The 26,563-nt window shown below is 38.8% G+C and overlaps 2 protein-coding genes and 1 long non-coding RNA gene across 3 annotated transcripts; all 3 read left to right on the top strand.

Annotated features, from left to right (window-relative positions):
* Positions 1–4,934: 4,934 nt before the first annotated feature.
* Positions 4,935–6,046, top strand: LOC118206183. The gene is made up of 2 exons (XR_004761150.1): positions 4,935–5,329; positions 5,633–6,046. It is a non-coding gene; the product is annotated as an uncharacterized LOC118206183 (long non-coding RNA).
* Positions 6,047–7,629: 1,583 nt separating this feature from the next.
* LOC118206180 (arrestin domain-containing protein 3-like) lies at positions 7,630–15,307 on the top strand. Its single transcript, XM_035378470.1, has 6 exons — positions 7,630–8,287; positions 8,445–8,517; positions 8,661–8,808; positions 11,698–11,800; positions 12,284–12,549; positions 12,672–15,307. The coding sequence occupies exons 1-6, from the start codon at positions 7,834–7,836 to the stop codon at positions 12,759–12,761; spliced, it is 1,134 nt and encodes a 377-aa protein (XP_035234361.1). The 5' UTR covers positions 7,630–7,833; the 3' UTR covers positions 12,762–15,307.
* A 1,816-nt stretch (positions 15,308–17,123) lies between these two features.
* Positions 17,124–25,153, top strand: LOC118206179 (arrestin domain-containing protein 3-like). Its single transcript, XM_035378469.1, has 7 exons — positions 17,124–17,565; positions 20,329–20,367; positions 20,642–20,702; positions 20,819–20,966; positions 21,142–21,238; positions 21,546–21,802; positions 22,931–25,153. The coding sequence occupies exons 1-7, from the start codon at positions 17,304–17,306 to the stop codon at positions 23,663–23,665; spliced, it is 1,599 nt and encodes a 532-aa protein (XP_035234360.1). The 5' UTR covers positions 17,124–17,303; the 3' UTR covers positions 23,666–25,153.
* Positions 25,154–26,563: the final 1,410 nt, after the last annotated feature.

The following is a 26,563-nucleotide window of genomic DNA, read 5'->3' as shown; positions in this document are numbered from 1 at the left end:
ACAAGTAAGCGTCTTTATATATATTCACAAGAGAGAGACCTTAAGGCCCAGTCAAAAGTGTTTTATATCTTTCAAAGTATCAATCTTGAAATTGACATACTGCTTTTTTTAAACAAAAAAGTAGTGTGTCATCCATTTTACAAAAATATATTTAAACACATATCTTTAACTTAATCATGGCTGTGACTTTTAACTTGAGCGACATTCAGTACATCCATGCTTTCTTTACCGCAGGGATTCCCAAACTTTTTTCTGATGCGACCCCAAATGAATGTTCACAAATTTACGCAACCCCAACACCCCACCCACATATACATGCCTCATGCCTAATAACAATGTTCAATTGTAACTATATTGGCGATATGGCCTACCACAGCCTCTCGTGTTTGACACGTAGCAGCCTACATTCACGGGTTTTAAAGAGACGAAAAAAAAAACCCTGCTCTATGGCATATATTATATATTGCATCCTATGACCTCTCAATACATCTTCAAATCGTTCAGATAAACATTTGCCGAACACAGAAGCTGGGCTTTTATTTCACTTAAACAATTTGAGGAAAGTTAAACCAACTACATTTAACATTTTCATTTAGTGTCAAAGCAAAGAGTAAACACTGGTTTTCAACAAACAAATGTTTTAAAAATCAAAGCAGCTCTTTCCAGTTATTAAAGTTTTCACTGAACCCCTGGCTTTCAGGCAAATCACACCGGTGGCCTAAACTCATTTTTATTATTATCTAGAAAATTGCCCTTTATACTAATTAGAGTTTGACCCTGAAAAATACTGCATGACCCTACCGTCAAATTCACACCCACACCTTGACAGTGTTATCATAGTTCTATTCCCAAGGAAGGGAAATAATCTGAATTCTCTGAAAGAGCAAACCAATAGGTAACCTATTACAAAAGTTTAAGAGATCAATAGCTAATTTCCCTGCATTGATTACCACTTGAACATTTAGAAATGTGCCCTGCGGCCACAATATGCGTTTAGCAGTGAGTTCCCAATTGGTCCTCATAAGTATTAAAATTATTGATTAAGAACAGAGGACTAAAAATGTCAAGCTGTTCATTAATCTTAACTGTACTTGATCAAGACTCTCTCTTACACTAAAAGCCAGGATGTGTTTGTTGATATGTTTTACAGTATTTGGCAGATCAGATTAAACTAAGTATAAGAAATTATATTTAAAAATATTATGTTTTATAAAGCATTCGGGTACTGTCACTTCGCATGCAACGTCTTGGAAAATGATTAACTTGATATTGATTATTTATTGAACCATTCAAATACTCCTATTTAGTTTGTTATTAAATGCAATTCACTGGTGGACTCTTGAATGTATTACTGAATGGTCATAAAACAAGCATTTGCATTTAAAAATGGATTATCTTGAGAGCTGCAATTTGTATTAATTTCCACTGCCCTTATGTTGCACATCTCAAGGTTTGTAAAGACTGGTCAGATTATTCTTTTTTTACAGTCTAACTGCAGTTGCCGAGTTACATCGGATGCTGACATGACAGGACTGCGGTACCACAGCGGATCGTGGTGCTGACTGGGAAGTTTAACTTTGCCGTCCCGTGACCACCCAAGTCCAGGGCTGGCTGCTTCTCGGGTGCTAGGTCTACGACCGACCGGATCCAGCCATCTAAACCGCCACCGGCAGGCCCCACATAGTAAGCGTATTTTCTGCTAGCGGCTTGGATTACCACCCTGCTTTGGGAGGTCGCTAACTTTATCCTTTCGCAACAGTATCCGCGTTTCTGAGGAACAAGACCTGGAACACTGAGAGACTCTGACTACTACAGAGTACACTTCCTGAACTTCAGCCAATTTATGGAAACAAAACTAGTCCCTGCTCTCCTTTCATACACAATTCTGATCAGTTCCTGGTTCACAGGCCGTCATCAAATATATCCCCTCAGAAGTATCACTTCCAGAAAATTATTTTTTACTGTCACTGATACATATCAGTGTTAATTTCCAAATGCATACTGAACTGAAGGAATGTCTAGCAATGCAAACAAATCTCTTACTCTCACTGCTTACTGTTCAGTAATGAAAATCAGCTTTTCTTTCCTTACATGTATTCAGTAATGAAAAACAGTGCGTATGCCGATGTACCCTGGAGCTATGTCCGCCATGCTCATGCATAAATGAGCATCAGAAGTCACAGATATGAGTGCTATATAAACGCAGTGAAAGCACTGAATCAGCTCTCAAAGCATATCCTTGTTTACTTTCCCAGAGGCCTTATCAAGACAATGTGAAACATGTCCTCTTAAAGGTTCACCACTGAGGGCTTTGCAGTTTGCTTGGTTTCTCTAATTAAATCAAACGTACGACACCCTGAAATGTCTGTGCGTAACTGTGAAGTTCAGAGAAGGACCGTTCCATGTTCTGTTTCCATAATTACTTCCTGACCATGTGGGCTGCATGTGGCTGAAGTAAGAGAGGGGGAGAGTTGTCCCTGGCCAGGTGGAATGGACAGACATTTTGTTTTCAAAGTGACCGCAGATAAGACCGGAAATTACTGACCTGGGTAGACATGGCCTGGACTGCCGGCGTCTCACTTGTGAAACAGCGAACGGCGTCTGCGGACGGAGACGTCGCCATGGCTTCCCCCAAGCCAGCTTGTGTTTTCTGTAGCAGCCGAGCGGCCATGGCTCCAGGGACGCCGCTCCCTCCCCCCTGCCACCGCCATTCATCACACAGCCACGGCAACCATCTCCGTAGTTACGGCTGTCCTGGCGCGCTCACCCTCAGCTTTGTTCCCTCTGAGACCAGTTCGCCACCAGTGGTCTGTCACCGCGGCCTAGAGCCATCTGACTGACTCAGCGGCCTCTTTTCTCTGGACTTGCTTTGCATTCTCAACCCAAGTAGAGAAAGCCTGATCTAGCCAGCCTTAAAATTAAATCAATATAACAATGCCATTAAAAAAGTCTTATAATCAAAATTAATGATCCATATGCCAGTAGCTTTCTCTTTAAAAATATCATGGCTGTGACTTACACAATATTATCTGCACAACTGCCAAAGCAGCACACTCTCCATTCGCTAATAAAACCATTTTAAAGCCAATCCGGATTTTTTATTTTGCCCCTAGAAACCACCCACTCCATTACCACATTCTATTTTTCACCAGGATGGATATCCCATCAAATTTTAAAATCTAATTTTGTCTTTTATACAGCGATTGGCAACAGAATTGAGTATCTGGCATTGCCATTAAGAAGAAAAAATGATAACCACTTAGGTAAACTTATTATGAAAATCATGCTAACAGAATATCTTTCTTACATTGCCTGGCCATTGTTTTTTATGTCTCCTGTTTACTGTTTTTATAGCCAGTAATATTTTGGCACGTTTAATATGAGCATCTGCAACACTTCAGTTAAAGACATCTGCACATTGGAGGATCATTTGTTTAACAAGACACGTGTGGATGAATATCAACTTTTTTCCAAAGAGCAAGGCATTTTTTTTTTCATTTTTCTGCATAAGTGCAGTGACTTTTAATTTTCAAAATTATTCTGATCAATAAGTTGATATAAAAAAAACGGATTTAAGGTTTCACTTATTGAGTGTTTCTTTGGTTGCTACATAAATGTTGGCTAGAGGCTGTACCTCAAAAATGATCAGTAGTATCCCATGCAGCATTAAGTGTTTTTTTTTTAAACCAGACAGTCTACAATAGCAAGCAATCCATGGTTTAGTGTTTCATAATTAAACGTGATAAAGAACCAAATTTCGCCCGCAATATATATATATATATATATAAATATCAACAATTCAATTTAAACGAATTAAAATAAGAATTTTTGATATAAAGAATTCAATTTCAACCATTCCTAATGTTAATGAACTTCATTTACATGTGTTAGTAAAGATGGAGTAACATGCGTCTTGTGACTTTCTTCAAGGAAAAAGCACCAAAAGGGAACCAATCAGAAATATTATTCCGTGATAACCTCGGGAGAATGGAACAATGTAAAGGAAATTGGAGTTGCCCAACAGATATGACTAGAAAGAATTCTAACTGACTAGAATTCTGACCAGTCGAAACAGAATTACAGATATCTCCAATTATCAATCACTACGTGTGATGATTCGAATGGCTATATCGTGAGTTCAGATGTCATAAGGTATTTTGACAAGAGAATGTATTTGCGGATATCTTGAATCTTGAGTTTTTACTAGTGAGATTATAATTCCGGATAGCTTCAATCGTAATTTTGACTGGACACATTGTAATTTTGATTTTTCAAAATTAATTTGTAGATATCCGAAATGTAATTATGCATAGTCAAGCGAAAATATTTAATGTCAAAGGGGCTTGATTGGGTACTGCTCACCATTTGAGCTCAAAGGTCATTTCTGCTGAAGGAATTCCCCTGTAATTAAATTTCTCAGCAGCAGGGGGAGACACCAATTTTGAAAACAGTATTGCGTTTTTCTTGAGTCTTGTCGACACATATTGAATAATCCAGTTAACGCCTCCCGTGCCTCGACATATCACGACATGAGCCATCATACACGGAGGCAATGAATGGCAAATTTAAGGATGAATTTTAAGGGAATTTAAGAACTTTTACATTTCTTGATTATGCCAACCTATCGCAGGGCGCACACATCATTCACTCACACACTCATACTTCCAATTAGCCTACCTGCATGTCTGGACTGTGGGAGGAAACCCACACGGGCAAAGCGAGAACATGCAAACTCCACATAGAAAGGCTCCAGCCGGATTTGAACCTACGACCTTCTTGCTGTGGTGACAGTCCTACCAACTGCACTGTGCCACCCCAACTAAAGAAGCATTATCATATAATCATATGTCCCATCTCTTATCATTCAGCAAGCATACAGGTTCTCAAGAGCAGAAATGTTAATATACAGAATCGTTATTATTAATCGTCAGCATTACTTATAATACACAACAAATGTCCGTAAAAATGATGCAATTTTAAAATAAGCTTCACTGAAGCGTGCCATGTTGAGTAACGATTTTACCCTTTGTCCTAGACCTCAAGCCTTATAAAGTTATGTTTGTTTGAAACTCGAATGTGGGGTAACTGTTGTGTTTCAGTCTCTAACCTAATCTAGATTACAAAATTATATCCAGATTGTGTATGCACGTAACCATTTTTAATTTGTGTCCCCCCATGTAGAAATTTTCCATCATCATGTAAAGGGTTTCATGGGAGCGTGGTGTACTGTTTGGAAGTGCAGATACACAGACCATGGAGAATGTCCAAGAAGTTCCAGTCAGAATTTAATTTTGTCAGCAAAGTAGAAGTGAACCACCCACAACTGCTAGTAAGATATTAGCCTGTGCCATTAAACATTGTACCATGCAGGAAACATATGACACCTGCATTTGCAACAAACTTTTGTTGCTGTCCCACCCATGTGGAAGGATATAAAATATACACTTTTCCTTCCAGGGATGGGACTGAATATTTCCAACCCTGTATATCTTGAGCAGTGTGACCTTTGTCCATCACATGGTTTTAAAAAAAAAAGAATAAGAAAAACTATTGAAGTGTCATTGAAATAAATTAATTCTCTTATCTCTGCTTATAACTAAGTGAAGGTTGACCTCTCACCTTTGTGATCTAGGTGCCACAGTCAGCTTCCAGTAACAAGAAGCTGTGTTGCCTCTGCTGCGCCTCAGGGCCCATCTCCATAGGCGTTCAACTGGAGAAGAAGAGTTTTGCTCCAGGTACCAAAACTCCTCATAAGTGCAATGTGCTGCTGCACCCAGAATGAAGCAGGTGCTCTCCATAGAATGAATTGACATGAATTGCACCAGTCTTCAGAGACCATGTAGCCTATCACCATAACTATGACTAACCACCTTGTTTTCCTTCTTGGTGCAGCATTTACCCTTCCAAGTACTCATAAATCAGCTTTATAAATGTCATTGTAACAGGTTCTGAAGTGCTTCTTCCCACAAACCACACAATCCGTCGTTCCTAGATGCACACAGACTTTGTGTGCTCAATACAAAAAAACACGAAACACAAACAAAACAACCGATAAGGAAGGGTATTAAACGATACGTAGCTCCCGCGTGCGTATCTCATTCCAGCGTCCCGCTCTCACTACAGTCAGGGCATATAGACAATTAGCAATTAATCGTGATCGCAAACAGCTGTGGTTGTAGGGCCACCTAAACTGCTCCCTCTCCGCCAGCAGATGGCGGCCTAACCACACCCATTGCATATTCAATAGACCATGAAATGGTACAGTACCTTACTCGGTGATGAGCAAGAGGCCACCTCTGTATCTGCATTTTAATGGAATGGTAATTACAGCAGACCAATGGACACCATCTTTTTTAATACATGGATTTAACTTCATTCTTGACTGATTGATAATGCTTTTAGTGCAGTTATGATCTTTGCAACCAAGGACCTCATAAATAATTCCTTACCGCTTGTCAATGCAAATGCAATCATAGATACAGTGTGACACAATCAAAGGAAGTGTGCATGTAGGGAACAAACCAAAAGCCCAAGTTGGAGGGTAGACAGCATGCACATTGTCCTCCAGGAATGGCATTTACCACTCCTGAATTATCGTGCTAAAATGTAAAGGTGTTTTAATAACCATGTCTTATGCCATAAGCTGTGCACTTTTTGGATGCAACCTGTTTTCTGGGGTAGAACATTTAGGTTGCAAAGCTTCTGCCACACACCAACTGTGGTGGAAGTGGGACACACTGGCCAGGTACGATTGGCAGGATGGTTTCGTACAAAAATAGGCAAACCAGTGAAGTTATTTGTGCAGCTTGTGTTTGAGTTTTGTATAGCCCAGCCGATCTGTTAGTTTACTGATATTAAATAAAATGTAATTCAAGAAAAATATATAAAAATCTGTCAGCATGCATAGCACTGGTAATCCTAACTGCATGCATTTATGTTAAGAAACAAAAAGTATTTTCTGTGGATTTTCTTATCTGTAATAAACTGGTTTAGATTTGGTTTAAATTTAGCATTTAACCAGCGCCCCAAGTGGTCACAAAACGGGGATAAAGCAAAGACCCACGACGTAGGCAGTTAAACACATCCGACCAACGCCTCAAGTGCACACTCAGACTCACAGCGTTCTTTGGATTTGTGGACTAGCCAGCTAGCTAACATAGCCGCCTTTGCCCTCGTCAGCAGAGGACAAGAAATGACAATAAAAAAAGCGCTTCTCATCCTTTGATTGCTTATTACAACCTAAACAGCGTCATACACTGTTCAATCCTTTCTACAGTTTGTCTCGCAGGATATTCGTAGCCTATATTTTACCCACCCAGCCTCGACCACGAAAAGACCATCTACATCCAGTTTTGGCTGAAAGTTAGTATTTTCTATGTCATTTTAACTGTATATCTTAAATTCAATGAACTTAAAAAATATATATTTTTATTAGCCTACTCATTTTTACCATTTTTGAGAAGATTAACAAAAAAATAGTAAAATACCCTATTGAAAAGCATTTAACACTGAGACCAGAATCACCAAGACCCATCAACACCATTTTATTTATTTCATATTATTTCATATTATATTACACTGGATACATGCAACTTCACGTAAAATGCGCGTAATGGTCAGTTTGATTCGTGCGATTACGCATAAAGATTTGCTCCTTTCTTGTTAATCTTGTTAATTAAGATTAAATTGATTTGGCAATCGGGGCAAGCACCAGTGATTGGCCTATCAACGTGAAATAGTCTTACGCACAGTCTACGGTAATACGGTACGCACTTGAAAACTGCAGTTGGAGATGGAATTAAATTGGAGTCGAAGAATCGATTCCAACGACTCATGAAATTTCAGCCAGAGTCGATTCCAAAATTTCGGGAATCGGACACCCTAATCTCTGATCGACCTCCGTTGTTGTGCATGATCACACGCGTAATTTGTGCACATTCGCAGAGCGGTCACAGACAAAGAAAGAACAAGCCGTACATTCATCTGGACAACTTATTTGCGTACATAATTTGTGAACCAAATATTGATATCATGTTCGGAGATACTTTTAAGTCATTTGCAATAAATTTGGACGGACTAAATGGGAGAAATGTTTTTACATGTGGCGATTTTATTTCAGGGCGAATCGTTTTCGATTTATCAAAAGAAATGAGAGTTAATTCGATCAATGTGAGTTTAAAGGGAAAGGCGAAAGTTGCGTGGAGCACTGGATCTAGAAAGCATCGAAGACATTATTCTGCAAGAGAGGACTATTTTAACATTAAGTGTGACATCCTACAACACAACGGTTTGGCAGCTTCGTATCGTCCTATAGATTAGTTTGCTGTCTTGGCGCAGCGTTACATTTCTGTTACGTTTTTTTCATTTACTGTGTAGTTGTGATTGGATAAATAACCAGCTCTGTAGGCATTGTGGAATGTGTTAATTTTTCTTTCCATCTTTAGCTATCGGTGCTGGCGAGACTGTCCTTCGCAGCGGAGCGCATGAATACCCTTTCAGAACCCGGTTGCCAGAAGGGTGTGTACATGCTGTTATTGGGATTCACATCTGGACAATTCCCTCATTATAATGATAGAATATATTGCATTTCTAGAGTTTATTACGAAATGCCAACCCAATGGTGAAACAAACAACATATTTTCCCTTGTCTTTCCAAATAGAAATTTCCCGTCATCATTTCAAGGGGTTCATGGCAGAGTTGTCTATGCTTTGGTAGTTCAGATACACAGACCGTGGCATTTGGCCAAGGAGTTCCGGTCGGAATTGAATTTTGTTAGCCACATAGACGCCAACCATCCACAACTGCTGGTAAGACGTTGCTCCGTGCGTGTACATGTTCTCACGTGCCCATTATGGCATTTCTATTACTGCTGCATGTGTTGCATAAAGCCTTTGTTGTTGTCCGTGCTATTTGAATTGCCCGGTTGTCTGCTGGGGTGAGACTGTAGTGTAACGCTCTGTAGTGTTGCGATTGGGAAGTCTATACTATTGACTCTTGTTATCATGCCATTAGGAGCTGAGAGTTTTGTGTCCTGTGTATTTAAACGCATTTCAAGATAAAGTTAGAAACTAACTAGAAGAATGTCAGAATTTTCTTCCCGGGGCCGAGATTTTAACTTTTACGAAGTGATGTAAGGTTGTCGTTGTCGTAAAACTTACTCTGACTGTGAAGACAGCCTGACACGACGGCAAAATTATAACGAGAAATACCATCGTTTGAAAGAAGGCTATATGCTGTAACTGCATTTCAAACGTACTATATGCCGTCGTAGCTCAGAGTGTGTAAAATCATATACCGCTGTCACCCCCCCCCCCCCCCCCCCCCCTTTGAAAAATAGGAAAAGAAAAACTGTAGGCTACACGTGAACTTTAAATATAGACTCGCTAGTCTGCCTTTGACAGCTTTGAGACTAAACTGCCCAACCTTTTAGTAAATACATTAAAAAAGTAACTTCCAGATAGAACTAGTGACTTACTACTAGTTCAGTATTTTAGTATCATTTTCTGGAGCCTGCTTGAGTATGCTACTGAACGTTGTAAAGGAATTCAAGCATAAACTTAAGTACAGACAAATATGTTATCATTAACAAATCATTGAAAATGCATGGAAATAGGACAGCACCTTATTCCAGAACTCCCCTCAGTGCCAGATGAACATTAAAATACATCCCAGTTCAAATAAGCCTCATGTATTCATGCCTTTTTGTATGCAAAGTTACCAACACGTCAGTGTCCACTCCTAAATCTTGAAACTGCTCAGGTGTCTGAACCTTTTTACTGGTCCGGATGGATCTTGTGGGGAAACTAACGGCAACTCCAAGAGGAGAATATGCCCATATTCATCATGATTGACTTCAAAACAAAGTGGGCAGAGGCATGTCCACTGAAGTCTAAGCAAGCTGAGGATGTACTGTTGCACAGTGCATTGCGGAATTTTTCTACAGGGTTGGGGCTCCTAAAATAATTTTCACTGACTGAGGAGGGGAATTCAGGAATAAGCTCCAGTCACAATAATAACAACTGTTCCTGTGCAGTTTCATTAATCTAAAGACATGGAAAAGGCTCACTTCAGTTTTCTTATGTAACTACAGATTCTCCCCTGAATTCTATGATGGAGTGGTTCTGGGATGTCTTTCATGATATCATATGATAAGTCTACTACTTGAATAACCAGCTTTAGGCTGAATGGAACTTTGTACCCTGTAAAGTTTTATAAGCACACTAATATAGCATACTTTCTTAAAATAAGAAAGTGTACTTGGTTCACTTTTGAACAATTGTACACAACAGGAAAATATTTTTAGGCTTATACTTGAAGTTCTTTACAACTTTTAGTACATTGAGAATTCTCAAGTAGGCTTCAGAAATTATACAACAATACTTTTAAAAAACTAGTAGTAAGTCACCTGTGCTCATTGGGTGATTAAGTTACTTTTGAGTTTTATTAACTAAAAGGTGAGCCAGTTTAGTCAGGAGTGATTTGCGACAAAAGGGTACCAGCGAGAGTGAAAGGGAAGGTTTACAAGAGGATAGTGAGACCAGCTATGTTGTATCGTTTGGAGACGGTGGCACTGACGAAAAGACAGGAGGCGGAGCTGGAGGTGGCAGAGTTGAAGATGCTAAGATTTTCGTTGGGAGTGACAAGGATGGACAGGAGTAGGAATGAGTATATTAGAGGGACAGCTCTGTTTAGACAGTTTGGAGACAAAATGAGAGGCAAGATTGAGATGGTTTGGACATGTGCGGAGGAGAGATGCTGGGTATTTTGGGAGAAGGATGCTGAAGATGGAGCTGCCATGCAGGAGGAAAATAGGAAGACCAAACAGGAGGTTTATTGATATGATGAGGGAGGACATGCAGGTGGTTGGTGCGACAGAGGAAGATGCAGAGGACAGGAAGAGATGGAAACGGATGATCTGCTGTGGCCACCCCTAACGGGAACAGCCGAAAGAAGAAGATGATATGCTATTATGCCATTATAAACAGATTGAGCAGGTGTTTGACTAGTCTTTTTACGTTTTGTTATGCATGGTAGGTTTGATCTAAATGCAGTTACAGCATATAGTTTTTATTTCTCAATATAATTGTGTCGCAGTGATAACACAGTTCCACACTTGCAGTTCTGGCACTCTTCAGGGTAAGGAGAATTTTTAATGATGGCACTTCCGATATTGCTTGTGTTGAAAGTGCTGTGACGGAAACAGCAATAGATTTATCCAACAGTCACATCTGTCCAGAATGTGAACAAGTCAGGCATTCTTCAGTCAGGAGAAATTTTATGGCAAGGTGACCTGGTGTAAAATGGTTGCCATTCATCACCAAGATGGGTGGTGCACATTGGTTCTTATACTCTTTCTGCTTTTAGTGCTAGTGCTATTTTATAATGGACATCTTCTATTCTCTAATGGTGGCTTAAAAAAATGTCCATACCAAAAAAAAAAAAAAAAAAAGTGTCCATCCACTTTGAATATGCCTTGCTTCAGGGTTCTCACGTTGGTCGTGGAAAGCCACAGACACTGCTGGTTTTATTTTCTTGAAATTGTCATGGGCACCCTCTTCAGGCCCAAGAAGCCAGATGCAGTGATTTGCCTGTGTAATCAACTGCTTTAATTCATCAATGAGAAAAAAGTGTTAGCTTACACACGGTCACATAAATCTTAATGGAGTGATGGTTGATTTCTCTCCTTTCTGATCCAGGCGCCACTGTCAGCTTCCAATGACAAGGAGCTGTGTTGCCTCTGCTGCACCTCAGGGCCCATCTCCATGAATTGTCGTCTGGACAGGAAGGGTTACGTCCAAGGTGCTGGAAAACTCCTCACAAGTGCAACATTTCCTGTACCCAGAATGCAACATGCGCACTGCATAGAATGAATTCACATTCATCATGCCATAGAATTTTCTCTCTTGGTCCAGCTAAAGAGGTCTGGATCCTGTATCTATTGTTGAGCTAACTATGACTTTATTATGGTACTTTTGGTGTTGAAAGGGTGTCAATAGATGTTCTAAAAGAAAATGCATAGTAGGACATTAAAATCTGTTTTATTTACCGAATGTACTCTTCTTTCAACCTTCCGAGGGTGTTGGTTTAAAGTAACATATTTGCTTTCTCTTGTTCAGTGTGTAGGTAGAATGCAAGGTAAAGCATAAATATTTTAATGCTCAGTGTCCTTTTAGTAACAGCTGTTATAAGGACAAAGTGTGGCACCAGTGTACTCTCATACAGTCACTTGCAAACACACAATTTGTCTGTTCAAAATGACTCTAAATTGCTTACCTTTCACAGGAGAAATGATTCAGATCATCGCAGAGTTCGAGAATGCCTCTTCCCGTACGCTTGTTCCCAGGGCAACACTCGTACAGACGCAGACCTTCTACACGTACTCCAGGTTATCAAAGAGATGTGTTCCTAAAAACCTCGTCAAAGTCGAGGGAACACCTGTCATGCCCTATTGTTCAGGAGTGTGGGGCAACCAAATGCTGCAGATACCTGCCAATATCCCCCTCACCATCTCAAACTGCCAGATTCTGGAGGTGGACTACTTTTTGATGGTAAGCATCTACAATGTTGGAACAGTTTATGGCAACCTGAAATTCATTTATTAATTCCTGACCACATTCATGTATTGATGCATGTGATTTTTGTTCATGAAGTTCTTTTTGCTTGTTTACAGGTTAGTCTGTGTATTCCAAATGGAACCAACCTCAGTGTCATTTTCCCTCTGATAATGTGCTCTATTCCTGTGTGTCGTCCTCCTGCTTAGACACAGTCTGCTACAGTCTCCTTAAAACTTCACAAATTGCCATGGAAATGAGACTGCTGCCATCCTCAATCCCTGAATGGGTGTGTGCCTTTTTTTAGTGTCATTTTTGAGGTTGTGGGGGTTATGGGATATCACCACTTTACATTTATGTCAGGTGTTTACAGACTCTTTACAATTTCAGGATTACATTTCTGTCTGAGGTATTTTTATTTCTGGCATTTTTGTATTTTGTACCGTCGGGTGCCTGGTTTAATACTCAGAACAACTGACCTGCATAAATCAGGTGTTACAGTTTTTATTTACTTTTAAGCTGTTCGAAGCGCTTCCGTCTCCTATCACTGTGCCTTATCTGAGCTGAGGTCAGAGTAGCACTACAGAAGCACCTTTCTGTAACGAAAGGTCTCATATTTGATTTTTAAATATTAACTGCCAATATTTTATTCTTTTGAGTGTTGTTAAATTTATCTTTAAAAAATTTTTTTATTTCACATATACAGTAAGAAATACCTGTACTTTTCTACATTATATTATGAAAGTTATTTGTTCTATAAAGGTATAAAACAAGGATATTATTTGACAATAATAGCTCAAATGTTTTCTATTGAGAGCATCTGCTATATGTTTATATGTCTGCTATATGTTTGCTATATGTTTATGTTGCCTCTTATTGGATGTAACAAACTGCCTTGACTTGGGTTTGGGTAGGACGATTGACATTTGCAGTATTTTAGCATGTAGGGGACACCCTTCACTGTCTCTAATGTTGGCCTTGTTCTAACCTCATTCTTAACTGCCATGAACATCTTTTTTAACCCTGTTGTGATCCTAACACGGACAGTCATCTGTGTGAGATTACTCTTTGCCTAGTGAGACTAAGCTTTAACACAATTGTAATAGTTTACACAGTGTTTTGTTTATACTGTAACTGATGATTTTCAGTCTGCTATGTTTTTATCCGGTTCAACATGTGGATGAAATGCAGATATATATTGGATACAATTTTGTTGCACAGATTCTGATCCAAAATGTGTGACTGTTCGGTGTAGAAATATTTGATATAAGGTTTTATTCAAACTTGGTCTTTTTTTTTTCATAATATTTTTTATCAATCCTATCAGTTCTGATAGTATTTTAAGCAACTACTTCATTGTCAAGTTTTGGCTTTTTCAACATTTTTCTTCCTCTGTCAGTATCTTCACTGCAGAGCCTAGGGATTTGGATTTTCAGAATTATCTTATAAAGGTAATCCTCTTTAAAGTTAAAACACCTTCACTAGGAGCTTCCTAGAGAAATAAACTCTTCCACAGCAATTGCAGCAGCTGCCATTCCGTCCATCGTTGCACTGAAATGTCTCCTAAGATAAAGCGCTGGCACAGATCATGGTGTGAAGCCGTCAAAACGCACTCTTCTGGAAAGATTCAGCCACGCTGAATCAGAGCTCATTCACTGTGGCTATGACAACAATATAACAACAATGCTGTTAATAATAATAATAATAATATTATTATTATTATTATTGTTATTATTAATAATAATAATAATAATAATAATAATAATAATAATACTTATAACAATAATGAAAGTATCTGAATGCATTGGCAACCTACAAAGAAAATAAACAGTCATGTGTTCTTGTTTTTGTTTTTTTACCTGTTGCTTTAAAAAAAAAAAAATTAATCAAAAAAACTTGAAAAAACTGATTTGGCTTTTAAAAATCGGTAACCAGAATTGGCCATAGGAATGAATGATCGGTGCACCCTTATCCACAAGTATTTAGAACATGACAAGTTTTGTTGTTTTGGCTCTGTATTCAAAAACAAAAATTGTTACTGTCCAAATCCTTATAGACTGCACTGTCTATGGGGTTTGGTGATGAAGGCAAGCTGTGTGGGGTTTTTTTTGTGTGTGTGTGTGTGTTCTGTGAAGAACTTGACCTAATAGCCTTTACATATACATATACACTTCAACCTCATTGTCATTGTATCCTTTCTAACTCAAAGTGCTAGTGTACAGAACCAAAATTACAAAAAATTAGTCACTGTCAAATGAATTATGGTGCTCACTGTATACACAGTGACGACAGAGAGACTTACATTTAGCATAAAGTGGTTAAGAATTATTAACAAGAACAATCATGAAATGACACTGCCTGATGTGGATTTGAATTCTGTGAGAGGGGTAAGAGACTACTTGTTAACATGTTGTAAGCTGTTCAATCTATTGGGGTATGGTGACTAAATGTGGTTTTACCCAGTTTACTGGTAACAAGAAGGACCAATAAAGTCAAGTAATCCTGTGTATGTGTATTGTAATTGGGTCCCATTGACCAAATAACAAATGTATTAAACATATTCAGTTTTCAGCTTAATGTCTTTCTGCTGTTACTCTAACTGTTCTGTGCCTGTCTTGTCATTACTCCTGTTGCCCTAATGAATGTTATGTATTTAATGTATCATGTAATGTTAGCATATTACACCTCTGATGGCAATAAACAGTGCTTGTGAAATAAATGGTGCTATATAAACCAATAAAATTTCAGATCATGATCGAAGGATTTTTTGATCAGTGATTAGACTTCAGAAAGTGTATCTCTGATGTCTAGCCTAGGGGATAGTAAGATGCCATTTCAAGCCCTTACAATCTAAATTCCTATTGGAGAGACTCTGGAATCTCAGTTATGAAATCAGAAACCTGTTTTGGTCATTGAGAAACGGACCACGTGAAATACGTAGTTAGTGCAACGTCACCTTAAAATGAATTTTTTTTTTGATGTAATTAATGCACATGTGATTGCACAACTGTTTCATTATTGTTTGTTGCTCTAGGTAGGAGGAGTGTCTTCTGAATGATTGCAGTGTGCACTATAATGCCAAATATGAAGCCTAGTTTCTTCTATGGAAAGGTATTTTAATTAGTGCTACCTGATCTGCAGTGGCAACACAGTAAAACGTACAGTAAAACGTAAAATCTAACAAGTTACAATCACTGAATGTGGTTTTACTGGAGAGAAAAAAAAAACAACCCTTATCCAACTTCCCCATGTCTAGTAACTGTACTACCTTATTGTCTTATAGCACCAGATGAAAGGTCTCATTGTATTTGGTTTGTAAATGTTTTATCTGTCCTTGATGTTGTTCCTGCTTTAATCTACCTGTTTGTAATAACTTTTTTAAACTGAAGTTTGCAGGATTTTCTGTGGGTAGGGTCTTCACCGTCTCAAAAGCGTACATGGTTTAAACATCGTCTTGACTATCTTGAAAATCTTTTTTCACCTTGTTTTCATCCTATGAAAACCCTACTTCTTTTGCCTTGATTTTTGGTTTATTCTTAATTTGTCCCTGGGAGATTAATTCAGATAAACATTTCTTTTTTCAAGGGAGCCCTGGCAGTTATGTTATGAAATATATTTACTTGGATCTTACTGGTCAGATTTGTGCCTTTGCTTATCTACTAAACAGGTAATGCAGGATATAGTTCCGTAGCATGAGGGACAGAGTGTGACAGCAGGCTGTGGTACAGCCCAATGTTCTTTCAGACTGAGCTGTACTCTCACAGATGTAAACGTTTATGTATTTACACAGCGACTGATAATTATGTCTAGCATAATGTTAGATATGTGGATGAAATCTAATTCCACTCTGGATAAACTACCATGTCAAACGCATGACAAGTGACTCAACAGTGTCATCTAATAAATGTTGATTCCACTGCAGAAAATTCCATTACCTAATGTTACCTCATCTTTACTAGCAAGGCAGTCAAACAATAGGCTACTTCTGATAAGTCACTGCTACTAAAAGTTATTTTTCTGTCAACACAATCAAGCCTTTCTTGCTGTCACAATTTCTCACATCTCGGTCACCTTATCGTGTGGAATGTTATGGTATGGAATGGATGACTTCATCACCTGAAAAGGTGACTCATGCCACAATGTAACTGCACCGTAAGAATGTGGGGCAAATGGCATGCTGCCAGTATTATGAATTACCAGCTCAAGCGTTGACAACTGAAATACTACTACTTCTAGTAACAGAAATGTTTCGTGTTTCTAGTTTGTTTCATGGACCGTTTAATTTTTGTGTTACAAAATTGGTCCGAATGTTCAGTAGATGTGGCAGTGCTCCTTATAAATGTCTTAAGTTATGTACCACAAGATCTAGAACAGTATGTTCCATGGGAATGTAATTGTTCTATTGGCTTTAATTTCAGGAAATGATGCAATGATGAAAATACCAAGATAGGACAACACGTTTTTTTCTTCTCTAAAAAAAAAAAAGAAGAAAAAAACGTAGTTGTAACCCCTTTGATAATACTCATTTCAGGCAGAGGAGTGGTTTTCTTTAAACCAGTCCCGAATCTGTTGATTTGATTCAAATGAAGGCGTAGGCGTGTCCGTATGTTTCGTTTTGCACGCCCTTAGACTTCTCTAGTTGTAAAGAAGACGGTGAACCCTTTATCAAAATTTCTGCTTAGAACCGTGAACATTCGGTTTTGGCTTCATTTAATTTAGCCTAGACTTAGAAACATTTACCAAATTGCAATATGCTGTCATCAACCGTTAAAAGTATCTCGATAAGTTACGATTCTATAAACGAGCAAAACACCTTTTCGAATGGAGATACAATTTCAGGACGAATGATTCTGGAGCTTTCAAAGGAAGCCGAGATAAATTCCCTGTCAGTTAAAGCGAAAGGAAAGGCCGACGTACATTGGAGAGAAAAGCACGGAGACAGACATGTGTCTTATAACGCAAAAGAAGAATACTTCAAGCTGGAACAATTCATATACAGAAAAGTAAAGGACGGTAAGAACACGGGTGATTCCATCTCCATTACTAAAGTAGCCTCAGCTAATCACGAGAGAAAAAACGAAAAACTTGAACTTTGCATGGGCTTGAATCAGCTACTTATTACTACTACTACTTAGTACAAGTTTGGTTTAATTAAGAGACTGTGGTTTAATTACATAACGAAAAGGAAAGGCGGAAGAACTATAAACCACGTGTTGTCAGGAAGCTTGAGGCGATAGGTTATGGCGGACCGAATCGCGACAAAAGGGTGGTGGAATATCTAGTTACACTATAGGCGTATTTGATCTGGTATGAATTGTCACGTAATAATTAATTGCAAGTGGAGATCGTTACCAAGTTGTACATATTACCCTGTGAGAATGTTGTGAAAATGTTGTGTTTGGTCAATGTGACGTTATGTTGTCAAAACAATTGCGATATCAGCAACGTTTTCTACATGCAGCAACAACACCGAACATACAAGTGGTTTGCTTTCTGGTGTAAATACACAACAGGGTTCCTTACATCACGGCAAAAAGTAAAAGTTTTTTTTAATATTATTATTATTTTTTTTTTTACATTTTTTCTTAACGTGGAGGTCTACATGAGGCTCATTGTGTACAAAAATGTTTTTTTTTTTTTTGTGAAAGTTTTTTGGGTAAAAAAAAAAAAAGTAAGCAGGGCCAGCTGTAGGATTTTGGTGGCTCTAAGCAAGATTTTGCTTGTGGCCCCAAAAAACTCGCAGCACAACCACCAAATCACACACACTGCTCATAAATGAATGAACACACACACACACACACACACACACACACACACACACACAATAGAGATGGACAAATGAATTAACAACAAATCTCTTACTTTATTTGAAAACAATGTATATTACAAATATATTAAAATTTGAGAAGTTAAGAAACAATTAACAATGGTAAAGTATTCAAAATAATAAATAAAAAAGTCAACATATTTAAACTATAAATGCAGCAGTCATGTCAGCTGACGAGGTAGATGGTCCTGGTGCAGCGGAGGTTGCTCCAAAATATTTCAATAATGCCCCTGAAAAGATTGCGTTCAACTGCATGTTGCTTATTATAAAATCCTTCTTACATTACGTGTTATGAAATGTTCTCTGTTCATTCCATATTAAATTAATAATGCTAGTTTTGGGATAGGGGATAAATAACATAATTAAAATATATTAACAAATAATGTTATTTAGCTAAAAAGAAAAAAAAAAAAAGATTGCATCATGTGGCCCCCCTAGCGGTTGTGGCTCTAAACAACCGCATAGAGTGTTTATGCCAGTGGCCGGTCCTGAAAGTAAGGAATGCATGTAATGCACTTTCATAGTTTGGCTTGCTTGGTCATTGCAACAGTAGGCTACTGCCTCCACTCTGCAATCAACGGGCAGAACTGCACACCTACTGTACTGGAGGCCTAACTGAAGGAGCTGTGGGGCCTGTTGGGCTTGGTTATGAAAGTGTGGTGGATTACTAAGAGCCTGAGCCTGAATATTCAGATTCTGAGTGGTGGAATGCTGAATACCTCCAGCACACTGTCACCTGTGTTTAGGAAACCTAATCGATACTCCAATTACCTAGTTATGGGTTTGCATAGAGCAAAAACCAGGAACATCTATGGCACTTCATGACCAGGGTTGCCCTCCCACGCACTATAGGCAAACTTGCAGTGCCAAGTTGTGTACATTAAAAACAATGAAAAGGGTTTGTACTTCCATAACAGGGGTACATAACTCCGGTCCTGGCGGACTGACCAGCATGCTGGTATTTGTTCTAACCAATTACCTTAGTTTTAGTTTTCTGACAGATCTATGCTGCACCACTCCTATACTTGAGCACAGTAAAATCTGCAGGATACACTTGCAGTCTGCAGCTGGTGCTTAGACAAATATCAGATCAAGATATTGATTCACCTAATTAAATATTTAAGGGCAGAAACTGACCGGCCCTTGTGTACCCCTGTTCTTCAACAAAATATAAAGTCACTTTTTTGATGATAATATTTTAGTCTTTTACTGTTGACATTTTGTATTCAGTTTAATTTTAAAAAAATAATTTTTACAATGCCTCACCCTTACGTTTGTTTTTATTTTTTCCTGTTTTTATCACCTAGCCTATTTCATTTGACCTGTTTTTATCTTGTATTATTAGCCAATGGCTGTTTTAATTGTGCCTTTTAGGTTTTGTATGATAATATACTGTATATTATAATGAAGTTCAATTAATATTGCTCCGTTGTTAAATCAGGCTGTTGAAACCATAACTGGTGAGACCAGTATACATATTGCACAGGACTAAACGGGTGTCCTGTAGAACTCTGCTGGGCCGTAACGCAGCTGTCAAAATAAAGTCTGAAATCAAATAGAGCAGCTATCAAAATAACATTTTTCTTCCAACAGATCTTTTATGCCAGTACAATACTATACAGTGCAGGTCTACTGTAGTCTCAAACCAGTCTTTCACTCACCGCGTCATTTGTTAAATCCTCCATCTGTTCTCAGCATTGAACTCACCCAAAATGCACTGATCCTGTGGATTATGGATCTCCATAGCTTTCTTGCAACCAGGACGTTGTGTATTTTGTTGCAACAATTTCTTATGACAGAGAAAATCCTTAACATACTTCCTCTACACTGAAATAGTACATTTTAACAGAGTGATCTCAGCATTGGCTGGTGTGCATTTTCCACTTTTATGGTGATGACATTATATCTGGTTTATTTCTATTTATTTATATACTGGTTTATTTCTGCAGGAGACCAGGAGAGGTTGGTGGATCAATGTGGAGAGACATGTAAGTGCTGTTAGGAAGGGGGGCGGGGGTGTTGTTAGACATTTAAAAATTTTTTGCCTATAGAATCAACTTAAAATAAGATAAGTATGTTTTCTAGGCCGGCTGTAATTAGTAATCCAGGTGTCCGGTCGTTTCCTTTAGAAGACACTTGAAAGAACAGAGTTTGTCACTAATCTTGGAACAGCAGACAAAGTGGATTTCTGTATTTTCTGTCTATTAATCACTTTCAGCTGTCTCTGTTGTAAAAATATTTTGTCATTTAAACTTTTTCTAGACGGTAAAGCAATTCCAGCGGGAAAACACGTGTATCCATTCAGTTTTCGGATTCCTGATGGGTAAGAGCATGCAGGGATGAGGGACTCTGTAGGGAAACCAAATTTGATATGAAAGGGCAAAGTGCATTTTACCAAGCAAGTGCTCATAATTTTGACCAGTGTGTTTTTCCTCACAGAAATATGCCATCAACCTATAAAGGGATTCACGGCAAAGTATTCTACCTGGTCCAGGCTAAACTCGACAGGTCAATGCGCATGGATCAGAAAGACAAGGCTGAGTTCAACTTTCTTTCCAGGAGTGACATGAACAATCCTATATACATGGTATGCATGTGACAATTTGGAACAGTCTAATGAACTGACTGCTTACCTTAGTAGGACTTCTGTGTGGCAATCATGACGAAACAAGACATATTGTGCATGCTCATTTCCTAGATTTTACACTGCAAAATGTTGAGTGTTGCATGAACTCTGTTGGGCATTCACTGATTTCATGCAGAGACCTCAGTCTGGCACAGAGAATAAGAAGATGAAGCTGTTCACCAAAGGAAGTACCAACATGAAAATTAGTATAGATAAAAAGGGTTACATGCAAGGTAAGCCTCAAAATATTTCATATTTCACTGTATATGAGCACTTCTTCTGGGATTAATGTAAATGTAAAACCTATGAATTTAAGTCTTAATCATAGTTTTTTGTTTTTATATTTTAATTAATGTTCAGTAGTTGACCCATTTGACTTTTTTAACCAACTGTTTGAATCGCAACAACTAACTTACATTTTTTACTTTATTGCTCCCTCATCAGATAGTACAGTTACTTAGCCTATGTAGTACCTTTGCACCTTGACCAATGTTGTCCAATGAAGATTACCTTGCTTTCTGTCTGGGTTTTTTGCCACAGGTGAAGCAATAACGATCACGGCGGACATCGAGAACGACTCCTCACGCGACCTCGTGCCCAAGTTTTCTCTGGACCGAGAGGAGAGCTTCTATGCCAGAGGCCATCAGAAACAGTTCAATAAGAGGATCCTCAAAGAGGAGGGAGCAGCCATCCCTTCGCAGTCACACCAGACAAACACATATGTGGTCAAAATCCCACCTGATGCGATGGTCTCCATCACTCACTCTCGTATTATCAAAGTCAAGTACCAACTGAAGGTATGTAGACCATATATAGTCGTGCCTCTAGCCTTTCTGCTGCCCTAGTTGAGATTTATGACACCGCACCCATTTGGACGGGGGCATTAAGTGTGCAGACGGCTAACATTCCATTGCTTGTGAAACATCAGGAATTTCAGCTGTCTTGGTCACAAGATTCCACCTCTTGCAGCCACGCTAGCCATTTTTTTAGGAGACCGGGCATGATCAGAATTTTATCCATTATGCCATGTATGCTGGGATTCAATTGCTTAATTAATGAATGAGTGGCACCTGCGTGGTATCCGCTGTTTTACAAATATTTAATTCGATGTTTAGATTTTTTGTTCATTTACCTGCAACAACATTAAAAGCCACAGAATGGAAAAAATCTTTTCACAGTCGAGGCAAGCTAGATTCAGATCCCCTTGAAGAAACAATATTAAGGCTAGATGGTCCTTGGATGATCTGGAAATTCTTGATTTTGAATGAACAATAGTATATGAAAGTATGTGAAAGACTCACTTTTTCCATTATTAAAATATTTTATGAAGCTCTCATTTTTGCCTAGGTGTAGGCCTACATATAAAAATCCAAACTGTTGTCAGTTCAATGACATTAACATTCTGTTTCACTAAGCACTTAACCTTCCAGTTTGCAGTGTGAGCATGAGATTTTAAAAAAAGTTTTTATATTTTTGCTTTAGTAGATCAAATGAAAAGTGCAACATTGTCTTGTAAGAACATATGTTTGCTTTTCTATTAAAAAGATGTTTTGACTGCTCTGGCTTTCATCGGACAACCTTTATAATCTTTACTGTGTACAGCACTGTGTGTTCATGCAAGCACATGACCTATGCCATGCTCCATTACATCATCCAACCATAATTCACGTATATCATCCAATCAGCAATGGCAATTAGCTTGAGTGACTAACTTGGGCCATGCTCTGGTGTGGGTGCAGAGGCAAGAACATATTGTGCCATTTAAACCAGAAGAATAAATCATTGTTGGATGATCACACTGATCATTTGACTGATCTTTGATTTTACTTACAGTAATAATTTGTGTTGTCAGGAAAGCATTGGATACAATGTGTAGAAGACACCATCTCAAGTGTGGGGACTAATACCCGATTCTTGTTTTACAGGTCTATCTGGATGTTCCCTATGCTTCGGACCCAGAGGTCATATTTCCACTGATTATTTTTCCTGCTATTAAAGGGTTTAGTCCAATGGCCAAGCCAGAACCATCCAGTGATTTTGGGGACACTAACCAAGCTGGATGGAATCCACCCCCATATGGGCCTGGAGGGTTTCCACCCCCAGTTGTCCCTGGAGGGTTTCCACCCCCAGCTGGCCCTGGAGGGTATCCACCCCCATCTGGGCCTGGAGGGTATCCATCCCCAGCTGGCCCTGGAGGGTATCCACCCCCATCTGGCCCTGGAGGGTTTCCACCCCCATCTGGGCCTGGAGGGTATCCACCCCCATCTGGCCCTGGAGGGTATCCACCCCCATCTGCCCCTGGAGGGTATCCACCCCCATCTGGCCCTGGAGAGTTACCACCTCCATATGCCCCTGGAGGTTATACACCTGCCAATGCCCCTGAAGAGTTACCACCTCCGTATGCCCCCGGAGGGTATTCGAATGCCCCAGGTGGCTTTCCACCTCAGTCTGCACCAGGATCTTTTCCCCCTCCGACTGCTCCTAGCGCACCCCCACCCCAATTTGGCCCAGTAGACTTTTTGTCCCAGCCTGGTCCTAGTGCACCTCCATCCCTAACTGGCCCAATAGATTTTCTATCTCAGAATGCCCCAAGTGCACCTTCATCTCAGCCTGCAGCTGGGATTTATCCATCTCTGTCTGATTTTGGAGGAAAAGCATAATGACTTTGGGTTACCTTCAGCAAAATTAAGTGAGACTAGGGGTGCTGACAGACTTCTGAAATTGCAAAGCATTTTATTCAGATGTGTGTTTGAAACTAGGTTGGCTATAGCTGAAGCTATTATTTTGTGACAGGTCCCAATAGATTTGCAATGTCTTCGAAAATATATAAACGTGCTTAAAAATGCAAGGAGGGGGAAATAAGCCTAAATAAAAACCTTCTGAAAAATAAATAAAAATAAATAAATCATTCTGCATCATACTGACTAGTAAGTTACTAATATTTTCTGTACATCTTGTGATGTACCATTAGGACCATCGAGTGGATTAATAGAATGAAAGGTGGGAAACAATGCTGTGAGTGGTTTTATATCTGAATTTGAACACTTAATACAAAGGCATACACAGCATTGCTCTGTACAGTTTGTACAGCCCCTGTACTGCCTAGACTGCAAACAAAAGGAATTGAGAAACAACTGAAAGTGTTTAGCATAAACACCATGGCCACTGTGAAAGAGTAAGTTCTGAAATCCGAGGGGTAGAGTGCTAGAAATATAAATATTGCATGCTCGCTCACAAGAAAAGATTCATGTATGTACACATTGGAGATTTAAAGGGACTGAACGTTGAATGTAAAAATGTCAAAACAAATGCATGGGGAAATCGTGTCATGCCGTCTGCAGGGTGTCAAACTCTCAAACTACAGTAAATTTTATTCTCTGCCATGATTCTTTCTGCATTGTGAAAGCATATAATTATATCTAGAAAATGAGAAAATTATGGTGCCTTTTTTAATGGTATCACCCTTGTTTGTGTTACATTTGTGCTCTTGATTGTATTGCATTTACACTATTTTAATCGGTATGGTTTTCTGGGTCAACATTTTAGTAGAGAAGGATAAGGATGTATGCTTACCTTTGGTCTGTTGCATTAGTGTTTGGAGGGGAGAGACCTTTTGTTCTAATGATGTATGTATGATACCTGGTTTGCACCATCAGGTTACCACATTTTATTGAACAACATTTCAGAGCTTTTTAAAGTCAGTTTTACACTTGGTTTATTTCACACTTGAATTTTTGTCCATTTAAAAATTCATTATGTCCATTTAATAACATATGAGCTCTTACAAAACAAGAATGTCTGTGCTTTTTGGTATAAGATTACAAACATGTGATTGCAATGTTCTTAACTGAACATTCTAATGCTGATGTAATACACTAGTAATTGAAAGCAATGAAGTTCTAGAACTGGAAAATAAAGAAATGAAATTCCAAAAAACCAACTGTTTAAAGGGTTAGTATAAATGATGTATTACTATAGTTCTTAAATGAATAATTAGTAACTAATACCCTTATTGAAAGCCCTATCATTAACTGGAGCTGTGATGTTTTCCATTGGTTTGTTTTCTTAAAAGTTGTGATGTTTTCATTCTGTTACTTTCTCATCTAAATATTTGTTTTTCTAAAATAAAGAATTATTCAAAAAGCAAACATTTGTTCGCTGATTGAATTCATTAATATGGTGTTAAAGATTACTCTGTTAATGCTGCATCAAAGGACAAGTTGTTTGTACCAGCCTAGTCAAGCTGGGCTGAGCTGGTGCACCAACCTGGTCAACCTGACTTCTGCAGGTAGACAAGCTTCCTGAGGAATCGGATAGGTCAAGCTAGCTTGTGGTGGACCAGCTTGGGTGAATTAGTCTACCAACTTGGTCAGTTTGGTTCATGATGGACCAGCTGGTGTATCGGCAGGGCTGTAAGCTACCAGTTTGCTGGCAACAAGCTTGCTGAAGCTCTTGAGTGAAGATGCTCCATTTGGTAAATACACATTAAATGAATTTGTGATTTGAAGAATAAAGATTCTTTTTGTAGGTTGATTACAAGCCAGTTAGTTCGATTTAGATTCTGAACATGTTTCAGGTATGGTTTCTCTATTTTTGTGATTTGATTCCTACATGGTTCATTAGAGCAATTAACCTTGTGGAATATTATCACTTCAGGTTCTGTTAGTTCCCGTCTTTTCCCTTTTCGTCGACAGTTAATGTTTGGCCAATGTGGTACCTAGTGACCTTTACTCAGACCAGTTTTAGCTGTATTTAAGTTTTACTGATCATCTAGTGGCCGTCATTTGTCATGTACTTAATTTGCAAGTGAGCATTACATTCATGGTATGTGCAAATTTATATCCACTGCGTGCCTGTCTTCAACTAGAGAAGCGGAATGAAACCGTCCAGACCATTTAGGAGCAATTTCTTCGTTTGTGTTGAATGAAAAAAGCCTCACGTCGTCCTATCACTACTAGTAGTCCTTCATATGTGCTCCAATCTAGGCTAAACCAGAAAAGGATACACCTAGATACGGGAAGTGGAGTAGATAACGTAACAACAGGTGTTAAACATTTTCCAGTACGAGCTTCAGGTGGGTGGATGTAGGTTATCATCTATATGTAAGTGTGAAATAGGTTAATATGCGCTGAGAGACTAGACACATTATCGTATTCTATCATTAAATTGTTAAAATCATTCTGGAAACAATGGTAAACGCCATTCAAAAAATGTTGATAAATTACGGCCGATCAACGAACCAACACCTTCCTAGTGGGGACCTCATCTCGGGTAGATTAACTGTGGAAATAACGACGGAAGTCAAGATCAGTTCTCTTTTATTAAAGCAAAGGGGAAAACTAGGGTTCTGTGGGCTGAGGATGGTGTGACTACTGTGATATTACACGCAAAAGAAAATACTTCGAATTGGAGCACCATGCGGGAACATAATGGTGAATAGACATGACTGCTTTTTAACAGATTTAAATGTTAACTTTGGAAGATAGCATGGTGATGGCGTGATGCATTGTTCCATCTCCATAGGAAAAGCTTGTTGAGTGTGGAGAATCGTGTGTACA

Source organism: Anguilla anguilla, chromosome 10 (genome assembly GCF_013347855.1).
Source record: "Anguilla anguilla isolate fAngAng1 chromosome 10, fAngAng1.pri, whole genome shotgun sequence".
In the NCBI taxonomy this organism is placed as follows: domain Eukaryota; kingdom Metazoa; phylum Chordata; class Actinopteri; order Anguilliformes; family Anguillidae; genus Anguilla; species Anguilla anguilla.
The sequence above is the reverse complement of the archived record's forward strand: the minus strand, read 5'-3'. Positions and strand labels throughout refer to the sequence as shown.

Excerpts from the sequence above, each read along its gene's own strand:
- LOC118206180 (XM_035378470.1), top strand. The coding sequence starts at position 7,834 with ATGAAATTTCAGCCAGAGTCGATTCCAAAATTTCGGGAATCGGACACC. Across the intron at positions 8,288-8,444 it reads TGACATCCTACAACACAACG|CTATCGGTGCTGGCGAGACT; the intron begins GTTTGGCAGCTT and ends TTCCATCTTTAG. Across the intron at positions 11,801-12,283 it reads CAGGAAGGGTTACGTCCAAG|GAGAAATGATTCAGATCATC; the intron begins GTGCTGGAAAAC and ends TACCTTTCACAG.
- LOC118206179 (XM_035378469.1), top strand. The coding sequence starts at position 17,304 with ATGCTGTCATCAACCGTTAAAAGTATCTCGATAAGTTACGATTCTATA. Across the intron at positions 17,566-20,328 it reads ATACAGAAAAGTAAAGGACG|GAGACCAGGAGAGGTTGGTG; the intron begins GTAAGAACACGG and ends TTATTTCTGCAG. Across the intron at positions 21,239-21,545 it reads TAAAAAGGGTTACATGCAAG|GTGAAGCAATAACGATCACG; the intron begins GTAAGCCTCAAA and ends TTTTTGCCACAG.